This window comes from Ambystoma mexicanum, chromosome 13, assembly GCF_040938575.1.
Source record: "Ambystoma mexicanum isolate Mex_15411 chromosome 13, UKY_AmexF1_1, whole genome shotgun sequence".
Taxonomy (NCBI): Eukaryota; Metazoa; Chordata; class Amphibia; order Caudata; family Ambystomatidae; genus Ambystoma; species Ambystoma mexicanum.
The window spans coordinates 60,077,332-60,100,090 of NC_090938.1; the positions used below are offsets into that span (position 1 = coordinate 60,077,332).

A 22,759-nucleotide genomic window follows, 5' to 3' on the forward strand; every position below is an offset into this window, starting at 1 on the left:
GATCCCCAACAAGGGTGAAACACGTGTATGGGGTTGCTGGTGGTACTCTCGTTCAGATTGGAATTGCCATTGTATTTCGGTGCTGGACTGCCCCTGGGCAGGACAAAGACTGATATGCAAATGGTTATTTCCCATCTGTGAACGGCACAGTGAGTAAAAGCAGTGGCTGCGAACTCTCAAGTGGTTAATAACCACTGAACAGGTTATCATGTCTGTTCTTGCGAGAGAGGGGCGCCCGCTACCTTTGTAAAACTATTTTATAAGGAACCTGGGATTGGTAACCCTAGGTCTCCTGGGGGCAACCAGACGTGGTCTCCCTCTCACTGTGCTTAGAGAGGCATCAGCTTCACCTCACTGATGATCCCCAACAAGGGTGAAACACGTGTATGGGGTTGCTGGTGGTACTCTCGTTCAGATTGGAATTGCCATTGTATTTCGGTGCTGGACTGCCCCTGGGCAGGACAAAGACTGATATGCAAATGGATATTTCCCATCTGTGAACGGCACAGTGAGTAAAAGCAGTGGCTGCGAACTCTCAAGTGGTTAATAACCACTGAACAGGTTATCATGTCTGTTCTTGCGAGAGAGGGGCGCCCGCTACCTTTGTAAAACTATTTTATAAGGAACCTGGGATTGGTAACCCTAGGTCTCCTGGGGGCAACCAGACGTGGTCTCCCTCTCACTGTGCTTAGAGAGGCATCAGCTTCACCTCACTGATGATCCCCAACAAGGGTGAAACACGTGTATGGGGTTGCTGGTGGTACTCTCGTTCAGATTGGAATTGCCATTGTATTTCGGTGCTGGACTGCCCCTGGGCAGGACAAAGACTGATATGCAAATGGATATTTCCCATCTGTGAACGGCACAGTGAGTAAAAGCAGTGGCTGCGAACTCTCAAGTGGTTAATAACCACTGAACAGGTTATCATGTCTGTTCTTGCGAGAGAGGGGCGCCCGCTACCTTTGTAAAACTACACATGTACTATCGGTCTGTGCATGACATGCATTCTCGTATTGCTCTGTGGTTGATATCCAGCTTCCTGCTTAATGGGGTCGAGGACAGTGAGATATTGTCTCGCTCGCTGTCAGATAAATCTCCCATTTTATTGTCTCTGCAGATAAGATGGCACACGCGTCCTGCCACCCGTAGGGCTGCAAGACCCTGTTTTTTCCCTTAAGTCTGCATGACCGTATCGCAAATTATTTTAAGACTAATGTGGGCTTGGTGTCCTCGGCCATGACTCTGTCAGGCTTTTAAGGCGTACACCTGGGTAATAGCGATGTCTACTGAGTTTGGGGTACTTAAAGGTATTAGGAATGAGTTACAAACCTGTGAATCTTCTTCGTCTTTGCTGCAGCAGCAGTATGCACAAACCTCCTCTCCTGCCTTGAGATATACAATCAAAACCAAGCTAGTTGCATTCCGGGAAGCCGCGAGTAGGCAGGTACAATATCTGGACAGACCGATGGCGTCTAGGTGCTGTAGGGAAGCGGACAGGCCCGGCTGGCTGCTGCCTCAGGTTGCTAGAACTGAGAGGGGGCTCACACACTTTTCATGATTTCATGCGTCAAGAAGAAGAATGGGTCAATAGGGCATACATACGGGAACATCAATGAGGTGTTCTATCAGTTTTATTCCACCCTCTTCCTGCCGAAGGGCACTGCCGCCATTTTCGAGATTGAGAAGTATCTGGGTAGGATCCTGACAACTTTATTATCCAGAGGGGCCACTGGAGGTCCCAATTACAACTGAGAAGATAAAAATAGCGATTATGGATCTCCCTAACGGGAAAGCGCCGGGATCTGATGGGTTTTGTGGGGAATTCTATTAGGAATTCCAAGAGGAGCTAGCCCCATATGTTACTGGTTGGGGAAGAGGCTCTCTTGAAAGTGATCTTGCATGAAACACTGTACAGAGCAATCAGAATTCTGCTCCTGAAACCAGCTAAGGTGGAGGATGGGTGCATATAATTCAGGTCTTTGTCACTTATAAACATTGACGCTAAGATCTTTGCTATGGTTCTTGTGACCCAGCTGGCCCCTTCAATGGCCCACATGGTGTACTCGGATCAATCCGGCTTTATTCCAGGTTGTTCTACAGCATCTAATAAAAGGTGTTTTTATAATGTGCTTGGTCAGCTCCCCTCTGACTCTCAGGAAGTGGCGTTCTCCCTGAATATGCAGAAGGCTTCAATACGGTTTTCCGGCCCTTTTTATTCCAAGTGCTATCCAATTGGGACGTGGTCCCAAAGATTACTTTCCTCATGTTTGCTCTTGTGCATACAAATGAATGCTGTCCCTCATTCTGCGGCTAGAAGGTGGAACAAGACAGGGTGTCACCTTTCACCCCTGTTGTTCGCCTTGATAATTGAACCATTGGCGGACCTCATCCGTGATAAGCTTAGTGGGGCAGTCATAAGATAGGCAGGGAAATCCAAAATTAGATAATTATATACCGATGACATTCTGTTGTAAATCAGGAACCCTGAGGTTAACTAGGCACTGGTAGTGGGGGCGGTGCAGGATTTTGCAGAGACTCTGGCCTCCACCTTAACGATAACAAGTCTGAGATTTTTCCATTGTCGGATGGCACGAGAAGGCTGGCAGACTAGTCGGGCCTCACGTGGGCTGTGCAGGATTTTCGGTACTTGGTGGTCCGGGTAGCACAGTTGGCCCCCTTGACGTTTGAGCTAAATTATGGGGCCTGAAGGCCAAACTACTGCAATGGGGACAGATTCCGCCATCATATTCAGCCGCTCAAACATCACCCTCTCCAACGCAGGCTCTTTGTGACTTTTTGGCTGCCTTCTTCACTCAGAAAATTATTGACATTCAGAATAAGATCTCCCTCTCCGGTCTAAAGACTGGTAGCTGCTCAGTGGATAGTGCCAGCTTTGTTACTGATCATTCTTGGCCAAGTGTTCCTTTTTTACTCCTGTGAAGATAGTTGAGACCACTAATAGATTGAAATCCGCATCACCTACAGATGCCATTTCCGTCGATATTCTTAAAATCATAATGCTGGATATTGCCTCTGTAGTTACTCGGGCAGTAAATCATCCTTGTTCAACAGGGCTGATTCCACCCACCACCTTGCGGCCAAAGGTTCAGATTGTGTTGGTAATACCACTCCTAAAAAAGCCCTTGTTGGATCCGTTAGTTCCTGCTAACTTCCAGCCCATATCTCTGTTGCCGATTCTTATGAAACTCCATGAGTCCATGATTACTCCTTTGGTGTAACGCTCACCTGATTCTCGCAGAGGCGCCGGTCTTGACTGGGCGACTACCGTATCTTCAAAGGTGATGTGCAGCACCCGGTTGGCTCTTTGGGCTGGACCTCTGTGCCCTGTATGCCTGACATGCAGAGAGGATGTCTGCAGATAGAAAATACGGGGTTAATGAACTGGGGTTATTGGGGTGTCCCTATCTCTTTCCTCTTCTCCTCTCCTGTAGACCCCCACAGGTTAACGCTCTCACCTTAGGTAAGTGAATGCCGAGCTCTCCATCTGCCTCGGGGCAGGGTGCTGTAACCAGTTCCTTCACTGGATAGGTAGCGCAGGCCTCTTGACTTCAGAGGACTGCTGTCCGTCGTTTACTGCACGAACGGTAAGTTTCGAGTAACTCAAATGTCTTTAAAGTCTTTAATAATGATGTCTCTTGTTTTGCAGGGTTCCGGCGATGGCGGATGACGGGCTGAAGTGAGTTGAAGATGGAGCCCGTGTGATGAATAGAAGCGCCTGGAAGCACGTAAGTAAGCGCTTGTTGCCAGCTTCACGATGCGCTCTAACTGTCTTTTATTTTGCAGGTACAAGTTCGGAGCGGCTGCAGGGTGCCGGGATACCCACTGGGTTAGATGTGGAAAGGCACGTGAGTATTAAAGTTCCCCAATGTCTTTAAACGCACCTTGTTTTGTCTTTCAGATGCTGGATGCAGCGCCGACGGCCTCCGGAGCGTGCAAAGAGTTGGTAAGCTTTTGTCTTTCAGATGCCGGAATGCAGTGTGAAGACCTCTGGAGCGCACGAAGAGTAGGTAAGCCTTGGCCTTTCAGATGCCGGAATGGTAACCTGTTCTTTCTTGTCTTTATAGGAGTTGCTGAAGACTGGATTCAGGATGGTAAGCCTTTTTCCTTAGGCCCAGGACCGGATGCAGAAGACACGATGAGCGTTCTGCTGCAGAGGGTGCAGAATAACGCAAAGCAAGATTCATCCACCGGGTGTGGTTTAAATAGCCTCCTGTAGTGCTTAGGTGTCTTCTTCCACAGCCACGCCTAAGTAAGAAAAGAGTTCCTGGTAAGAAAAGAGTTCCTGCCTTCCAGAAGAGTTCCAGTGTTCTGAATCTAGGGAGTGGCTCCAGCCCCACCCAACAGGAAAAGTAGTTCCAAACAGAAGAGGATCAGAGACTCAACTGGCAGGCAAGTAAGCAGCATGGTCTGCTGCAGGTAAGTCCACCCAAGCATTATGAGCCCGGCGCTTCCAGCGCTGGGACTGGGCATATTTATGAGCCTGGTGCCACTGGCGCCAGGACTGGGTCCAAAAGGTCCCAATTGGGACTGGTTGGCACTCGGAACCTGGGTTATGGATCTGCTTCCAAGGGAGTTGGGAAAACCCTGACCTTTTGGAAGCAGAGACCATGACATTTGGTTAGTAAATTCTTTGTAGAAATCTCCTTTGCTGATCCTTATCAGTCGGGCTTCCGGCCAGGACGCGGCACAGAGTGTTTTGGTATCCGTGGTTGACGACCTTGCTCGCCTTTCTGTTCAGGGTGGTGTTGGTGCACTGATTCTTTGAGATCTGTCAGCTGCATTTGACACCATTGACCACACCACCCTCCTCAGTCGATTGGCAGGTATGTCTGGGACGGTCCTGGCCTTGTTTTAGTCATTCCTGACAGATCGTACCAGGTCCCTCTCTTGGCCGCCATACCATTCTTTTCCAGCCCCATTGAAATGTGGAGTGTCTCAGGGCTCTGCCTTATTTCTGATTTCATTCAATATCTACATTCAGCCATTGGTCAAACTTATCCACTCCCACGGCCTCAACTGCTACTCCTACTCTCATGTCATTGCCAGGCCCTCTTCTCCACAGCAGCAGCCGAGGTAGGGCAGGAGCCCTCCTCTCTGCAACAGCCGGCTCCAGGAGGAGCGCGGCTTCATCTGCCTACAACTTGCATATCAGCCGCGGCACCTCTGCCCAGGATAAGACCTGCTGTGTTGCGAGTTACCAACGTGGGCATTATCTTCATTGTGGGCGCTTTCCGTGATATTTGCACAATTCCTATCATCCAAACCATGCTACCTTCTTGAGGTTCCGCCGCCCGCAAAATGGCGGCCTGAAAGTTTGTCATTGGTTGCTAGGCAACCCCTCCTTGCACGATTGGCAGCTACAGGCTACTTTCCAGGATCCCTGAAACCGGAAGGTGCGAGCCGGCCTCGGTTTCGAAGGCCCGTGTCCAAGGCCCAGCACCTGTCCTTGCCTGTCACGGCCTGTCAGGCATTAGGGCCAGAAACGCTGCCCGTTCAACACTAGCATCACGACGCATAAGAAACTGCGCCATGCGGACCTACTATAGCCACCGGAGGTACACCCATCTATAGCACCCATCTATAGCACGCACTGCCTCCCTAACTGGTGACCTGCTGCCTTTCTGCTGCCTTTCACAACAGCGACTATATTACCAAGTGCTACTGCCACCTAACTATCATCACCACAGTGATACGATCAGCGCTGTAGCGATAGTCAGCACAGCCTCTGTAGTCTCATAATTGTACTAAACAGATGCCATATTGCCTGCTTGTATGCAACACACTCTTTGATGTATTCAGCTTATTATTTTTGTCATGCTGTGTGCCACTACTGCCTCTACTCTTTGATTGATTGCACTTCGTAAACTATCTTGCATCTGTACCGCTCGCTGATTCTACTGCTCCTCCCATTGTTACTGCCTTTACGCACTGAGTGCCACTCATATCTAATGTTTATTTGTACCAGTTCTCCAAAGCTTGTCACTTCAGCACAAGTAAATATCACGCTTAGTACACTTCGTCTGCACTATCCTTTTGTTCGCTTCCACCTACATAACCTGTGATTGTCATCCAATAGGTCTCTTATTGTCGTTAGTCCAGCTACGACCATTGGTTAACTCTCCACTATACTGCCACATAATCACACTTATTCCTCATTGCCCCGCCTCGAGTTCAAACTACACTCCACATGGCCTATACTATCACTAGTCTGAACTTTCGAGTAATTACGTGGACATATGCACAACGTAATGTATGCTTTAGAAGACAACAGACAGTCTGATCTGCCCATGCCACTCTTAGCGCTTCAGCCCTTCCCAGCTAACTGCTGTCAATAATTTGCATGATCACTACTACTATATACGTCGTCGTAACCCTATCTAGTGTCATATTGTTGTACTTCACATGGTCACTACTACTATATATGTCATTTTAACCTAACCTAGTGTCATATTGCAAAACTGTTTGTCACTTTCTATGTGCTGACACAAATTCTCACGATGCAGCTGCCTCACTCTCAGTCCGCTTACCAGGCCTCCTCGCACCCCTTCTCCCTTAAACTTTGTCACTGCTTGAGAACCCCGTACATAGACCCTGCTATTAGCCTCCAGCTCCTGTCTCACTATGTACTCTATCTCCCTGCCTAATTGCATACTCTTCACGCACCTCACCACATCTCATTTACTAGGTTCTCCGTAAACCTTCACACGCACCTCAGGCCCCCCTGCATGCTGAAAACACAGCATAACATTGCATGCCTCTCTTACACCTCCCGATCTAACACACCACCCCAACTGAGCCTCTACTCATCTTCCCCAGGCACATACGCCTCGTGCACTCACAACATCAACACCTCCGACATTGTCTTGCATCAACCCATATCTGAACGACCCAGCATTATGGTTGGAACACTTTGCTACCAAACCTACTCGTAACCAACCTTGTGCTCTCCATCATAGGAACCTCAGCTTGGGTTCTAGATTTCGTTATATAAAACTCAACGTCCTTACCATCCCACCAACTCCAACTCACACGCTCTCCCTGGTAACCCTACTACAAATCCGGATTGCCTAGGCATCATTACCCTCAATCCTATTGACGCCTTGAATCCAAACAGTGATTTCACCACTAAAGATACCTTGATTAAAGGAGCCCTTGTTAATGCTAGCTCACTTCTCAGCCCTCGATCTATAGCTGATTACATTGTAACACAGGACCTTAATTTCCTAGCCATCACAGAAACCTCACTTTCCTTGGCCATACCTCATGACTACTCCATCATCAAATGTGACAGGAACACTAAACAATCCAAAAGCGGTGGTGTTGCCTTCATCTTCAAAAGCTCCCTTGAACTCAGACTTGTCTCCAATCAGCAGCTTCTCTCGGCCGAGCTACTAACAGTCAAATTGCTGCTATCACCTAATCAAACTGCTACCATGCATCTCATCTATCGGCCGTCAGGTCCTATCTCCAACTTCACGGACGATATCACATCCCTCCTTGTAGCAAACACCAAGACTAACTCACAAATTATGATACTCTGGGACCTTAATCTTGGCTTCCAAGACGCCAATGACCTCAAAGCTCTTGACCTCGCCAGCACACTAACTGACTTGGGATTTCCTCATCACATCCAGGAACCCACTCACATTAAAGGCAGAACCCTTGATTGGCTTGCTGACCTGAATTGTAGCATCAACATTGTGTCTAACACACATTGTGTCTGGTCAGATCACCACAAGATAACCTTTAACATTAAATCCAACAACCACTACTACCCCAAACAAAACATTGCACCCTCTATCAATACTAAAACAAGAAGGACATTACAAGAGAGAAACTACTCCCCCTTATCCTTCCCATTCTTAATTCTTCGGTATCATGCACCGACCCCACAGCCTTAGTAGATACCTTTAACCAAACCATCCTAAAATCACTAAACATTATAGCCCCAATGAAACAACGGAAATCTAAACCCTGTGCTCATCTCAATTCGTGGTTCACACCACACGTGCGAGAACTACGCAAAACTAAAAGAAATGCAGAGGCATGCTGGAAAAGTCTTCCCTCTGAGGCTAATAAAATCACTCTCATCACAGCCTCCTCTAATTACAAATAGGCAATACTCTGAGCTAAAAAAGACACCTACAATAAGCGCATCTTGCAGGCTGAATCCAATACCAAAGAGCTATTCAAGATACTTAAAGAACTTGAATCTCCCATAGCCCCTCAGTCAATAGCGACCCCACCTGGTGTACGAACATCCAAAGAGCACTACTTCTACCTTACAAACTAAAATCAATGATAAAAAAATGCAGCCTACTCAAGGACTCGCAACAGAACACCCCCACCAACATTACACCTCCGCGTGCACATTCCTTTAACCTTTCAGCTTCTCATCTCTGTTCATCACGGAAGTGGAAAATATCATCAAAAAACTAGAACCATCTAATTGCCAGGGCAACGCCTGCCCAGCCCCTGTTATCATCGAGGCTGCCCATGACTTAGCCCCTTTTATCACTTCCTTTATAAATGCCTCGTTCAAATCAGGCATTGTCCCTGATAATCTTAAGGATAGGTCTCTAAATCCAAGCAACCCGTCCAACCACAGGCCCATCACCACAGTGCCCTATCTACTAAAAATTTAGGATTGTGCTGCTTATTTACAAATCCAGGATTATCTAGACTCTAATAAACTCCTTGGACTTAAGACAACTTGGTTTACGGCCTCAGCACAGAACTGAAACGGCCCTCATCGACTTAAAGACACAAATTGAAGACTTAAAAGACAATGACAAGTTGGCCCTTTTACTCCTGCTTGACCTTTCGGCAGCTTTCGATATGGTTAACCATCAAATCCTCTGCCACCATCTTAAAGTTGCTGCCCACATCTCTGACGTAGCTACCTCCTGGATTAGATCCTTTCTGGTTAACAGAACCATGAGGGTTTTCTCTTCTTCTGCCGCAGCCGAACCGTCGCCTGTCCCGTGTGGGGTCCCGCAAGGGTCCTGTGTCTCACCTACATTGTATAACGTGTTCACAAAACCACTATTTGATATTCTTGATTATTTGGGTGTCATCTATATCAGTTACGCGGATGACACCCAAATACTCATCCCTATCACTTGTGACCACGTGACAGACTCCAAAGCCTTGAATGATGTTTATCTAGTCATTCAGGCCTGGATGGCACAACATGGGCTCTGTCTTAATGATGAAAAGACAGAGCTACTTATCCTAGGCTCCCACTTTAGACTCAGTAGACTAGACCCTGCCTTCAAATCATTTGTTATTGATGGCAATACTGTCAAGGTATCCAATGACACAAAACCTTTAGGCAGATACCTCGATTCCACCTTGTCCCTCACAAGACAAACAATGCCGTGGTTTCTGCTTCAGCCCATGCATGTAAACTTATCACAGCATGCAACCCTTCCTCACCGCGGCTAACTGCATCATCCTCGCCAGAACTCTTATTCTGTCTAAAATTGATTACTGTAATGCCTTGTACTTAGGGACGAGTCAAAGGAACCATAACAAGTTACAGGTAACCCAGAATAACACCATCAGGGCGGCTCTCAATATTCCCAGAAAACAACACATTTCTGACACCAGTCGTAGCCTTCACTGGCTCCCTGTTGCACAAAGAATACCCCTCAAGATCCTTACACTTACACATAAGTGTCAGTCTAACCAAGCCCCTGAATACCTGGCCAACCGCTTTACATAACACACTTCCACCCGCTCTCTTATATCACCCCAATCCCACTCCCTGGCCCTGCCCAGATTCAAGTTGCACAAAGCAGGTGGGTCTGGCTTGCTAGTCCTAGGTGCCAAATTATGGAACTCACTTCCCAACCTACTTAGATCTGCACCGTCTTATCACTCCTTCAAGAGAAAAACCAAAACTTGACTCTTTGAGCAGGATAAAGTGTGTACAATAACTAACATTGTTAGCTAGCTACTGGACGGCTAGTCATTCGGAACGACTGACTCTTCGCTTAATCTGCATTTCACTGTGCAATTCCTTGGCATATCTCACAGCAAATATACTGCTTAATCCATTGTAAATTTTGTATAGGTTGTAATCATACTGCATTACTCATTGTAAATTCATTGCTGCTATTCTTATGTTCAGGTCACCCTGCATGAACATATACATTACGTTAAGTTTATTTTAGTATGTAATTAACCCTATTTTGACCGGCTTACCTGTAAATTGTAACTGTAAGAAATGCGCTCAGATGCGCCCAGGGCTAGGCACACAATACAAATAAAAATAAACTCAATACAAATGATACCCAGATCATTGTTTGCCTAGATCTTCCGAACAATGATACTGCTACTCAGTTGAAGAGTTACCTTGAGGCTGTGGGATGTTGAATAAGTGATAATTGGCTCCGGCTGAATGGTGACAAAACGGAGGCGATGGTGGTTGGTCTTCCTCCTGCAACCTTACTTTGGACTCCTGAGTATTGCCCCCTGTCGATCAGTCTTTTCCGTTCTCCAGTCCCACTTGTGAAGGACTTTGGGGTGAAGCTTTGTTCTTCGTTCTCATCTGCTGCTCAGATTAATGCAGTTTGTCAATCTGGACACTTCCACCTAAAGATACTCCGAAATGTTCTTCGATTTTTGAATTTCATACGCGCTTCAAACAGACTCAACTGTGTTCAGACGGAGATGGCAACTATCAAATAGAGATTAACAGTATATAAACACTATGTGCAATCAGTAATTGGGGCTACTTATCTAAACAAAAAAGTTTTGTCCACAAGGCTTTCCCAGGCCTGGGTCCAAAATACCTTCAACTCTCCCTCTGGAAATACCTTCCCTCTCGAGTTCTTCGCTCCTCCGCCTCCACCCCCCTCAGGGCCAGTCGTTTCTCAAAGAAATGTGCTGGGGGTAGATCTCTGTTTTAGGCTGGGGCCTCCCTCTGGAACAGCCTCCCTGCCACTCTGAAACTTGAGGAAAACCTACTCTGGTTCCGGAAGCACCTCAAGACCTTCCTCTTTGCTTCTGCCGTCTCTCCTCCTCCCCCCTGCTGATCTGCTCTGCTTAGTCATCATGCAACTGGTTAACCTCTGATTACGGCCTAAGGTCCTTCCAACCCTGCCACGCACCCACACTGCCTCTTTGCAACCCTTGCACTTTGGGTCTGTATTTGTAACCCTACAGTCCCCTCTTTTCCCTGCACTTATCAGCCACCCCCGGTCTGTGCCTTAAACATAGCACTTGCAACTTCCTGGCTGCACTACCATTTGTTGTTTTTCATTCCTATGCACAGCACTTTGCACTCCCCTCCTACCCCTTTGCACTTCCACCCTTCCCTCTCCCCTGCAATTGCACGTTCGCGATGTCACTGGGCCTAGTACGATCGTTGTTTTTGTTCTCCCTTGTTCCCCTCCCTTGCCTCGTTGCGCTCTGAAACACATGTGTATGAGCGCGATACAAATCGATATCTTTTTAGACTTCTAAAATCCCGTCTGTGAAAACAAGTAAGTTATTTGATCCCAAGACATAAAACGAGTAACAATACAGTAGTTTTGTGCACTGCAGAAGTAAGACATTAGTCAGATGAAACAGCTCTTGCAAACTCTTTAAAATACCACTAGACCTGCAGGTCAAATGTCTTAGTTTACCTACTCGACCTAAGAGAAATGCATTCAACCCATGGTAACGGTTGACAACAAATTTAAATGCCTTTTTTGTGCAAAATGTTGCATGTCACCACAAGCCCAGTTTGTTTGACGCACTGCTGCCACCCAGAGGCCAGCCATGCACAGTGAAACATATTTGACATTTACTGCAAACAAAGTAAATGTTCAAAACCCCCTGAAAATTGTACTTGCCCTTTGTAAAATCTGCTCCACTATGCAAGTGGGTGAAAAGACTGCTAGCCCTGGATGAGTGCCTGTACAATGTAAAAGATTAGTTGCATGAATGGACACAAATAAATAAATAGATATCATGAAAAGGCTCTGAAAACAGTTTGGCCAACTCTCTCCTGCAGGTGCAAATATATTTTACAATTGCAATCAAAGAGCAAAGCGAGCTCTGGAGGTTAACTACAGTGGTATGGTAGTGCAGTAGATCTATAGATGTACTGACTGGGTGAACTATTTATCACTACTTTGCATAAACATCTAGTTAGCTTTGTGTATTCGTTATGTAAGAGGAAATAAAGTAAGAGACTAAGCAGGACGGATGTCATAGCAGGCAGAGAACTGGGCAAACTAGGTGGAATATTTTAGTTTGCGGCCATCTCACTTTCAGGATAGTTGCTATAAAGCAAAGGAGTGATAAAGATAGAATCTCAAGGAGTTTGGGATCAGCTCAATGGTTGAGCACCAGTTGGACAGGTGAATGCAACCAGCAGGTTACAGCACTAGTTTTGCCATCAATAGCATTTGGCCTGTGTGATCATGTACATTTTCAAAAGTGTTCACTAGTCAATACGATGCATCTTCCCCAACAAAATGAAATATTGTTGACACTATGAGATTTAGATACACTAACCTAATCTTTACTGTAAAGCATGCCGACAATGCAGCATTTACTGTAGCAATGCTTTAATTATATAACAACTTACATTTTTAGGAATGGAATTGCATGACTGTGTTTTACAAATAAATAAGTTTAACAAATACTGGTCTTTTCCAGACAGGATATAGTTAGCTTAATACAAATATCATCCCAATTACTTCTGGTTTGCATTTATTTGAAAACGAAAAAAATGGTCTTGCCCAGCACTCCCACACAGACCTTTGGCACCTTAAGAGTGGAGGAGAGGATTACTGCTGCATTATCTCTCCATTAGACTATTTGAAGTTGCAGTGAACAAAGAAAAGATGGTGGAGAGATCCCTGAAGGCAAGAGGAATGCAGGGCTTGCTGTGATTTCATTAAAGAGGGTAACTTAAATAGCTGGCTTTGCTACACAAGTGCCAATTTAATAAGCAAACCTACAGAATTGCACAGGAAATTGCTATGCAACACTGCTTATGTTATGCGTTGCTGGTAGTTTAAGCATGTTGGTCTCCTATTTCCTTTTGTGTAATTAGTGATTCACATTGTTTTGTTCTTTGCTTTACTCATTTGGTATGTTTTCTTCAGTACCTATCCTACGAATGAAGAGAAAGGTGATCCCAATGAAACAGTTGGTTTAAAGGAAGTAAATCACGCGCCAAAGGTCTAAGGTACATTATCAATATGTCAAACTAAAGGGTATTTCTTTCATCCTTTACTAAACACTCAATCTTCAAGTGTCTGTCGATTATTCTCCTCTTTCTGCGCTCAGTGCTGATGACTTTCTTCCTTGGAAAATGTGTGGCTCTCTTGTTTAATACTTCTAGCAGTCTCTGTCTGTCGAACCTTTATGGCAGCTATTCCTTTCACCTCTTATGTTAAATTTCGGATTCTGAAATCTGACACTTAATTTCCTGTTATTACACTATATCTTTACTAATGGACACTTTGCTGTCCTCTCACATTCCGTTTACTATCCCTTATTTGTGTGATACTCTTTATCTCCTGTTTAGTTCATCTTTTCATTCTGACACTTTTCCTCTTAACACCTTTAGAAGTAGCCTTTACAGTCATCATCCATGCTTCTGTTCTGTTTTCACACAATGTATTTGCTGTTCCTTTGCTTTAAATCTCTAGAAAGAGTAAAAACTTCTCAACTAACGTATTAATTCTATCCTATGTTTCCCGACTTTGTAAAATCATAAGTCAGGACTGCGTTTGGTTCATTGCTCTGAAACTGCTTTTCTTTTGGGTATTTAGATCAGGTTGCATGCTAAACTCTTCATGTTGGTTCATGTAGGTCTAGAAGTCAGTTTTGATCTGTGATGCATTTTCTGTCTGCGTCCTTCTGTGCCGTTGGTTAGGAAACACTTTTTGTGTGTTGCATACTGTCTCTCTCTGCAGATTTTCTATATCTGGAATGGTTCTTTATTTTCCCTAAAGGCCCCTTCCTGGAATTTCTCAGGGCCCTGTCCTTGGGCCAGTTTTCCCCTTTCTTGCTGTAATATTACTTCCCCTTTTTCTTACCATTCCCCATCTTTCATCTCTTATTTTCACACATCACTCTTCACATAATATTCTCTCTGTAGACTTAAGTGTCTTCCTTTGCCTCTTCGCAATGCTTTCTATTCAGGCTCTATGACCTAAGCTTTGACATTTTCTTCCTGTATCTTCATGAATTTCTGTTACTCTCATCCGAATTAAAACTCTTTTTGAACCAGAACTACTTGCTTTTATATTTCCTCTTTCTTTTACCCACTTAAACACTTTATCTCCAGTGAAAATGTTTAATGATTATTTAGCAAATCAGTTATCTATACTTGTTTTGTAAACATATTTAAATCGTTTTAGACGAAAGAACTCTGCATGAAATAGATTGATTAAAAAAAAATAGAGTAAACCTAGGTTGGTGGGGGTATGCCACCATATTGTCCATTCATTACGTAGGAGCCTCATCCTGAACTTGAATGCCTAAACTAATGTGAGGTTGCCAGTTGAGACACATCCCATAAAGGATTTCACTCTTGGCATGTATCCAAACTGTCATGGTTTAAGCCTTGAAAAGGTTGGAAAGCCTGTTCAGTTGTCGCAGCAGGTTGCCCATTATCAACACTGGTAAGTAAAGTTAATTTCCTATTATTCCTGACATTGCTGTGTACTTAGGTAGGCTTTACCAGCAGTTCCACTGTACCTTAATGAATCTCAATTTAAAAGTGGAACCGGTAGAAGTATGTTCAGAAGCTAGTATATGTAGTCGTCAAGGCTATCCCAATCTATCTGAAGTACTGCAAATGAAAAACCTCAATTGGTCTTGACCATATTCCCCGAGAGAGGCTAAATAAAAATGGTGAAAACAAGAGCATGTAAAATACTGTAATGCAATAGAAAAAAATAAGTCAAGCTTCAAGGAAATGCTAATAATTGCACATATGGAAGACATGTAAATATGATGTACACATCTGACAACGGAGGGAGAGCATGTTAGAAACAATGCACAATTAAATGTGAAGGCATGTACAAAACCTGTATTTGTTATTGTTACTAGCTTCCGCTGGGCAGTCTGCATCGCTGGTCTCCCAAATTTCTATTCCATAGTTGATTGTCCTCCTGTCGGGATCTTGCTGGACACAAGAGCGGATGTCCGCCTTCGTGCTCTTTTATGCTCTGCTCTTGGCTCCAATCTCTCGTCTCTTGACTCCCCTTTCCCCTGTTATGCTCCCATTATATGAGGGGGGGTCTTTTGGCGTTGTTGAGTCCCATCAATTTGATTGAATCAGCGTAAGGATGCAGATCGAATCAAGCTTTTAACTTAGCACCTTGTGACAAATCTGAGGATGCCATCCCTTCTACCCTAGGGGGTGACCTTTTCCATGGGGCCTGCGTGGTGCTTCCACAGTAAATTCGGTCCCCTGTGGGTGGTACACCGGGGGAGGGATTACATGGGAGAGGAAGCCCCTTATGAGATTAGGGACGACCCTTCCCAGAGAATGCAGTATAATCCTGCTTTATCTGAAACCCCGTCTTTACCGAAGACCAACCCTTCTTTCTTATCTTCAGATAGAGCCAACTTCCTTTGTTGTACAGTCAGTCAAACTATTGCTTGTAAATATAAAGATTACACAAGTACTGTGAAGAAGATGCCCAGGAGGATGCAGATCACCCCAGAGAACCGGAGTGAACGGTCTAATCTTCTGCAATATTTGATTGGTCCAGAACAGCCCAACAGGAAAGTGCAGGAGATCAAATCCCTCTCGGCTGGGACACAGAGAGATAGCTCACCTTCCAATGAGGAGAGTCTAAAGCAGCTGCCAGCCGATGAGCAGCTGCAAGAACCGCACAGACCAGACCGGTAGAAAACGGGGAGAAACCGCGCACAGAAGACAGAGGTACACTGGTACTCCAGGAGCTGGTACTCCAGGAAGAAGCGTGGGTGCAAGTACCTGAATCAACCTTCCGGCCTCCCCCGAACCAGAGAGCTGTAACGCAGAGCAGAGCCCGTCCGAGAAGGGCGCCAAAGGCAGCCAAGCGACAAAAGCTAAACCAAGTCTCCAAGTGCTGCCGGAACCTTGCATGAGGGTACCGCTCCTCGGGTGGCACGAACCAAGAGAAAAGATACGTGGGCATACAAGGAAGGGCTGGAAGTCTGGGGGGAGAAGTGTAAAAAGCATTTGGGTTGGGGATGCTGAAAGCAGCGTGCAAGTCTGGGACGCGCACCCCAGTGAGAAACAGAGAACGAGAGGGTTTGGGACCTTGAAAGTAACTGAAGGAAGTGAACCAAGCCGTAGTGAACCCATATTACAATTCTGAGACCTGCACCCATATAAGAGACAAATTCTGAAAACCACAAAAGAATCTGGGACCCAGAATAGTATTAAGACATTTGAAAAATGCACACATAATTGGCAGGATTTTAAACCAAGTTGTGCTGTTGCCGCATTGCGAGTCTGGGACCCTCACCCATATTAAAGTGACACATGTACTTGGCAGAAGAGTAAACCAAGAACTGGTGTTAGTCTTGCGAGTCTGGGACCTGCACCCACATGAGGACCATGTAAGTGGGTCTGGGACCCTACGAGAAACGGAGACTGTCCAGAAGGAAGTATATGTTTATCAAGAGAATAAAGCAAGGTTTTGTGATTCAGCTTTGCGAGTCTGAGACCTGCACCAATATGAAGGCCTGAGAATAAGAGGGTCTGAAAACTTGGGTAGAAAGACTATCCTTTACTGAAAAGGAGAAGATAAACTCCTAATCCGATCTAGTTAGAAGCCAGGGGAAGGACCCACACCTTGGTCAGTGGAATATCGTTTAAGAAACAGAAAATGTGTTTGCCTTTGAACTCTTGGGACTTTGAGAACGTTGAAGTGGCAAGAACTGTCACCACTAGGTTATTTGGAGTTTTGGAGTCCCTACACGTTAGTCATTAGTTAATAGTGTTAGGGTCAGAAGTAGGTTTTTGGGACACGACAGTGACAGACTATTTTTCATTTGGACAGTCTGACAGTTTTCCTTAGTTTTCTTTGAGGCAGTGAAACCACTCATATTTTTAGGGTTAGAAAAGGCCTTTGTCCAACCCTTTATTTTTAGGAATAAAAGTTTATAACCAAAACAATGCCACGCTTGTGTCCGAGCCTTACTACTTCACCCTCACAGCTGCCATCTTCTGGGAATCTGCCCCTCCTTCCAGCTCTCTTAATGCAATCTGCAGTGCCAGATTTGCATTGCTAGTTGGCCCGGTGAACCGCAAGCAGCTCTTAACCCGCAGTCCTTGCTCTTCATCACGAGCTTATGAACCTTAGCCAGGAGAGGGCAAGATTAAGGCTGAGTCACAATCTGGTCCTCCCTCCCAGCAGTCTTTCTGTGCCAAGCTGCTAGCTGCGGTTCAATGTGTTGCGTTGTCAAGAGCTTGCGTGCTCAACAGTAAACCTTCAGCCCCATCATCCGTCAATCGACTGCCAGGCTATGTTGACAACCTACTTGGCTGAATTGGGGTGTTTCATAGTTTCTGTCCTCGTATTCAAGTGTGATTCTTGGATGATCTGTTCCGTGAATTTGGGGAAAGGTTAACACTGGACATAGGAGTAAGTAAGTATTGTTACTCGCAGTTGTGATTCCTCTGCTCCTAGACCTGTTCCCTTGCTCCCCTATGCCCATATACCTCTGAAGACCTCCAACTCCTTCAGGCAGAAGTGGACACTGTTCTAAAGAAAGAGGAGGGGGGCTATTGAGGAGGTACCATGTCAAGAGAGGAACACAGGAATGTACTCCGTCTATTTTCTCATTCCAAAATAAATCTAACCATGAGACCAGTTGGATCGAAAGCCAACGAAAAGTTTGTCAAACCTCAAAAGTTCAGAATAACCACCCGTAGGAGACCATACCACTATTTAAATGAGGGGATTGTATGAAGACTCCATACATGAAAGAATCATAACATACTTAACTATTTCTTTGTTCTCAGGGTATCGCCGACAAATAACATTTTCAATTCGAGGCCTTTTCTTTTGGAGTAGTATTAGCGCTTCCCATTTTCACAAATGTGTTACGTACGGTAGAAGCGCAACTGCGCCATCAGGGTGATACAAGTTTACTTTGCCCTTTCTATATGACTGGTTATAACAAGGAATATCGTCAAAAAATGTCCCCCAAACACATAAACAATCAACCACCTTAATCAATTAGCATTCGTCATAAATGCGCAAAAGTCAAGTCTATCCCCTAGCTTGTAAAATTATAGTGTCAGTTGTATTAAATCACCTATGGACGCTGCTATTTTTAGGGGGAAGGATGGTGGGACTTTTGGAGGAAAGAGGACTATGGACTTGGATCCTCCATCCTGTATGGGCGATTACCACAGATTGAAGCCCTGGGAGGAGTGTTGCCCTAAAGTTGAGGCGAAGAGATTTCGCAGCACAGCCGGGCCAAAGGCTGTGTCAGCCCGCGCACTGGCATCCAAACAGTAATGCTTTCAGAAGGCTGATGGGGTGGCCCATGTGGCCGCCCTGCTAATGGCTTTCCATGGTACGTGTCTCTGGTAAGCTGCTGTTGCCTTGGCCCTGACAGAGTTTGTGTGTATGTCTTTTGGAAACTCCTTACACTGCATTTTATAAGCTTCTTGAAAGGCCGAGACCATCCATCTAGCTATTGAAGCCTTAGAGGCCTGTCCACCCGGTTTCGACCCTCCAAAGGTGACGAACAGGGCGTCAGACTTTTCAAAATCCTTGGTCCTATCCAGGTAGAATTTCAATGCTCTTCTGACGTCAAGACAGTGGAGGACCTTTTCCGGCTTTGTTCGTGGGATTAGGAAAGAAGACGGGAGCACTAGCTCCTCGTTGAGGTGGAACTGATGAGACCACCTTTGGGAGAAAGGTACGATGAGTGCGCAGCACTAATTTGTCTCAATGAAATGCTGTGTACGGCTGTTTAGCCACTAGAGCCTGGATCTCGCTAATTCTGCGTGCTGAAGTGAGGCCCACTAGGAGCGGTGTCTTTTTTTCTCCTACATTTTTTTCTCCTACTTTTTTCTCTTAATGTTAAAATTTAATTTGTTAATTTTACTTACTGAAGTCAGTAGCAAAAGTCCAATTTACATGAGCATTCTTAAACCGTTTTTATTATTGAATGATGTTTGAATTTTATTCTGTAACTAATTGAATGTGCAAAAGTTTTGTATTAACTATATGCACCAAATAACATTTTTTTTAAATAAATTATATCTATGACAGCCATGGGCTGCAAAGGCTTATGCGCTAGGAGGCGCAGAGGACTATATTGAGGTCCCAGACTGGGTGTGGGCGCCATACAGGTGGGTAACTCCTTGTCAGCCCCAACTGATGTATTTTCACCACTGGGTTGGAAGTAGAGAACAAATTCCTGTCTGAGTTTCTGTAGGCGCAAATGGCTGCCAGATAGGTCTGACATGTATTCACCTGGACCCCTGACTTAGCTAGGTGCGCTGAGAATGACAACACCTGATCTAGAGTGCACGATAGGGGATTGCCTCGCTGGCCCAAAACCAGAATCTGGTCCATTTGCTTTTTTATTGCCTGTGCGTAACACTGCTTCTAGCGCCTTGGATGATTTTCAGATTGTCTGGCGACTCAGTTGCCTTAGCATGATCTGCTCAGGGACCAGGCTGCTAGGGCTAACCTCTCCAGGGAGAGGTGAACAACTGTTCACCCCTTCTGGATCAGGAGCAGTTCCATCCGGACAGGTAGGGGAACCGGAGGTTGATCCGACATTTGCAGGAGGTCCGAGTACCGAGGCCCAGCTGGCCACTGCAGTGCTATTATGATAAGTCGCAGTTGGTACGTCTCTCTGATTTTGCGAATTAACTTGTGAAGGAGAGGGGTCAGAGGAATGCGTAAGCCCACATTCCGTCCCACTGTATCTGCAGTGCGCCCCCTATTGAGTCTTGGCCCTGGCCCCCCAAGGATGCAAACTGCTGACATGTCCGGTTGTGCTCTGTCGCAAACGGATCTATGTGAGGGTGACCCCACCTGCTGAAGATGTCCAGAAGCATATTCTTATTCAGCTGCCACTTGTAATTGTCGGAGCCCAGCCTGCCGAGTCTGTCTGCCTCTAGGTTCGACACCCTGGGGAGATGGACTGCCGATATCCATTTGTTCCGTTTGATAGCTCATTCCCATATGTTGATTGCAAGCATGCATAGTGGGCTGGTGGGGGGGCTGGTGCCTCCCTGTTTGCTGAAGTAATGCATGCAATTGGAGTTGTCTGTCTGAATACAGACCGCACTATCCTTGATCATAGGAAGCAAAGTCCAGAGCGCTAACCAGATGGCTATCGGCTAGTTGATATGATTCTGCCGTTCCTTTTTTAACCAAAGACCATACACCATGCGGCTGCCCAGAGTGGCTTCACACCCCTGGAGGCAGGAGTCTGTTGTAATGGTATATTCTGGTTTGGGCTGCCTGAACGGTCTGCCTGCCATGAGGTTGGTTTCCTGCCTCCCCCAAGATCCTGGTGGAGGTTAGCTGCAGCCTCCTCATTTTGAGCCTGGTGTGAGGCAGCGCCAGGAGACACGCAGCCATTATCCCTAACAGGTGCTGATACCCCCATGCTGTGGTTACATTTCTTCTGAGGAATATCCTGTCGTTGCCGTGATTGCCGCTACTTTTTCCCTTCTGGGGAATATCCTCTGTCTCTGCGTGTCCCACAAGAGTCCTAGTCTTGGGAGGATAGCTCAGGGGCACAGTGCGCGCCTTGGAAGCAAGACGACACGAAGCAACACTGGTTCGATCCTCGGGTCGGCGCTTAGAAACCTCTGGTATTAAGCACTTTATAAATGATTTATCATATCTAAGAACACTAGGGTCTGTGTAGGCTGTAGGTGTGACTTCTGGAAGTTGATTTAGAAGCCCAGGTTGTACAGTGTGTTCATTATTTTGGAGGTGGTGCTCCTGACCTGCTCGGCAGCTGCTCTGACTAGCCAGTCGTTGAAGGTCTGGATAAAAGTGGTGGGCGTCTGCCCTGAGTAGAGCAGCCACCACATTCATGATCCTTGTGAAAACCCTTGGTGCAGAGTTGAGGCCAAAGGGTAATACTTTGTATTGAAAGTGCAATTCCATTATCTGAAATCTGACGAACGAACGAACGAACGAACGAACGATGAAGGTGCCAAATCTTTACATGTAAGTAAGCGTCCTTCAATACAGGGCGCACGCCCAGTCTCCCCCACACAGCGACTCCGCTATCAGAACTGGCGTAACCATTTTGAACTTCTGCAACGGTAGGTACATGTTTAAGAAGGATAGATCTGGGACCACTCGCAGGCCTGTCTGGTTCTTCTTTTGAATAGCGAAGATGCAGGAATAAAATCCCAACCCCTGTTGCAGGATTGGGACTTCCTCCACTGCCTCGCTCGTGATAAGTGAGCGTTTCTCTGGTAGGAGTTATGGTGTCCCGATCTGAAGGGGGTAAGGCGAAAGGGGGGGTGGGACAGAATGGGAAGATGGAAGCCTACCGATACCACCCATGGGTCCGCAAATAGAGTCCACCAGGACTGATTGTGGAGGGCTAACCTGCCTCCCACTGAGGTGCTGTGAATCTGATGCAACTCGTCATTGTTTCTTTGGCTTTGAGGCTGGGGCCTGGGAGGGGGACTGAAAGTACCCCTTATATGATGAATAATGCTGCTTCCGCCGTTGCTGACTGGGAGATGGGTCTGGTTGCCTGGTTCTGCTGTCCTGAAAACCTTGGAAGCCGCCAAACATTCGACCCCTGTCTGTTCGAGCCTTACCAAAACTCTTGGCCGCTGGCTTCGTAAGAATGGCCAGTGATTGGGCGGTCTGGGAGCTGCTTTTCTTTTTGTCCATCTCTTCATCTGTCTAGATAAAACAAAGGCACTATGTAAGACGGGTCAGTTATTTGTGTCTTTTGCAACATGGCGGGAGTGATGTCCCATCACTACACTTAGCATTGCACAATGGATTGTATGCGTTTCTAGATTGCTAGCAGAAAGACTACTACTATTCACGCCTAAAGTTAATTCTACAAGGGATATTCTGGCTACATTAGCTTTCATTGCACACATCCCTTACGATGCAATTTACAAAGCTGTCACAGGGAGCTCAGCACATACTTTCATAAAATCCCTATAATGCAGATATAGAAGCATGAGCAGATCTGCAGGTGGGCCATGCTATACTGAGACATTTGCCACTGTTTCTTTAGCTGTCTTGCCTCCATCTTCAGGTACCGCTCGATAGTCTGAAAATAATGTGAGACAAACAGATTCATAAGTCTCAGAAAGCATTCCTTTCATACCCAGCAATAGTATTTCTGTGCTTGCATCTGTTTCAAGTCAATTACTTTTACCCTCTCCCCTCCACCCCCAAGTGGGAGCAGTTGAAGTAGAGTGTGTGTGTGTGTGTGTGTGTGTGTGTGTGTGTGTGTGTGTGTGTGTGTGTGTGTGTGTGTGTGTGTGTGTGTGTGTGTGTGTGTGTGTGTGTGTGTGTGTGTAGGTGTGTGTGTGTGTGTGTAGGTGTGTGTGTGTGTGGGTGTAGGTGTGTGTAGGTGTGTGTAGGTGTAGGTGTGGGTGTGTGTGGGTTTAGCTAGGCCGACATCTAGTGGAAGCAGCGGAATATTACAGTTGTCGTTTTTGAAACTCGAAAGGGGACGTCGACAGGGTGTGCCAGTAATGCTATCCCTAGTGTGACGTCCACTGTACCCATGGTCCTGCACGTGTCGAGGTCCCTTA

General features: G+C 46.0%; 1 protein-coding gene across 12 annotated transcripts in view; it reads left to right on the plus strand.

The window, feature by feature from the left end:
* The window catches only part of LOC138520856 (complement decay-accelerating factor-like), a 623,694-nt gene that overhangs the window by 506,266 nt on the left and 94,669 nt on the right, over positions 1–22,759 (plus strand). For 9 of the 12 annotated variants that reach the window (XM_069633265.1, XM_069633267.1, XM_069633257.1 and 6 more), the window contains one exon: positions 13,131–13,213. The exons of the other annotated variants lie outside the window; for them this stretch is intronic. In XM_069633265.1, the coding sequence (XP_069489366.1) occupies positions 13,131–13,212 (82 nt within the window). In that variant the 3' untranslated portion in view covers position 13,213. The remainder of the gene's footprint in view (positions 1–13,130; positions 13,214–22,759) is intronic. 12 annotated transcript variants of the gene reach the window in all.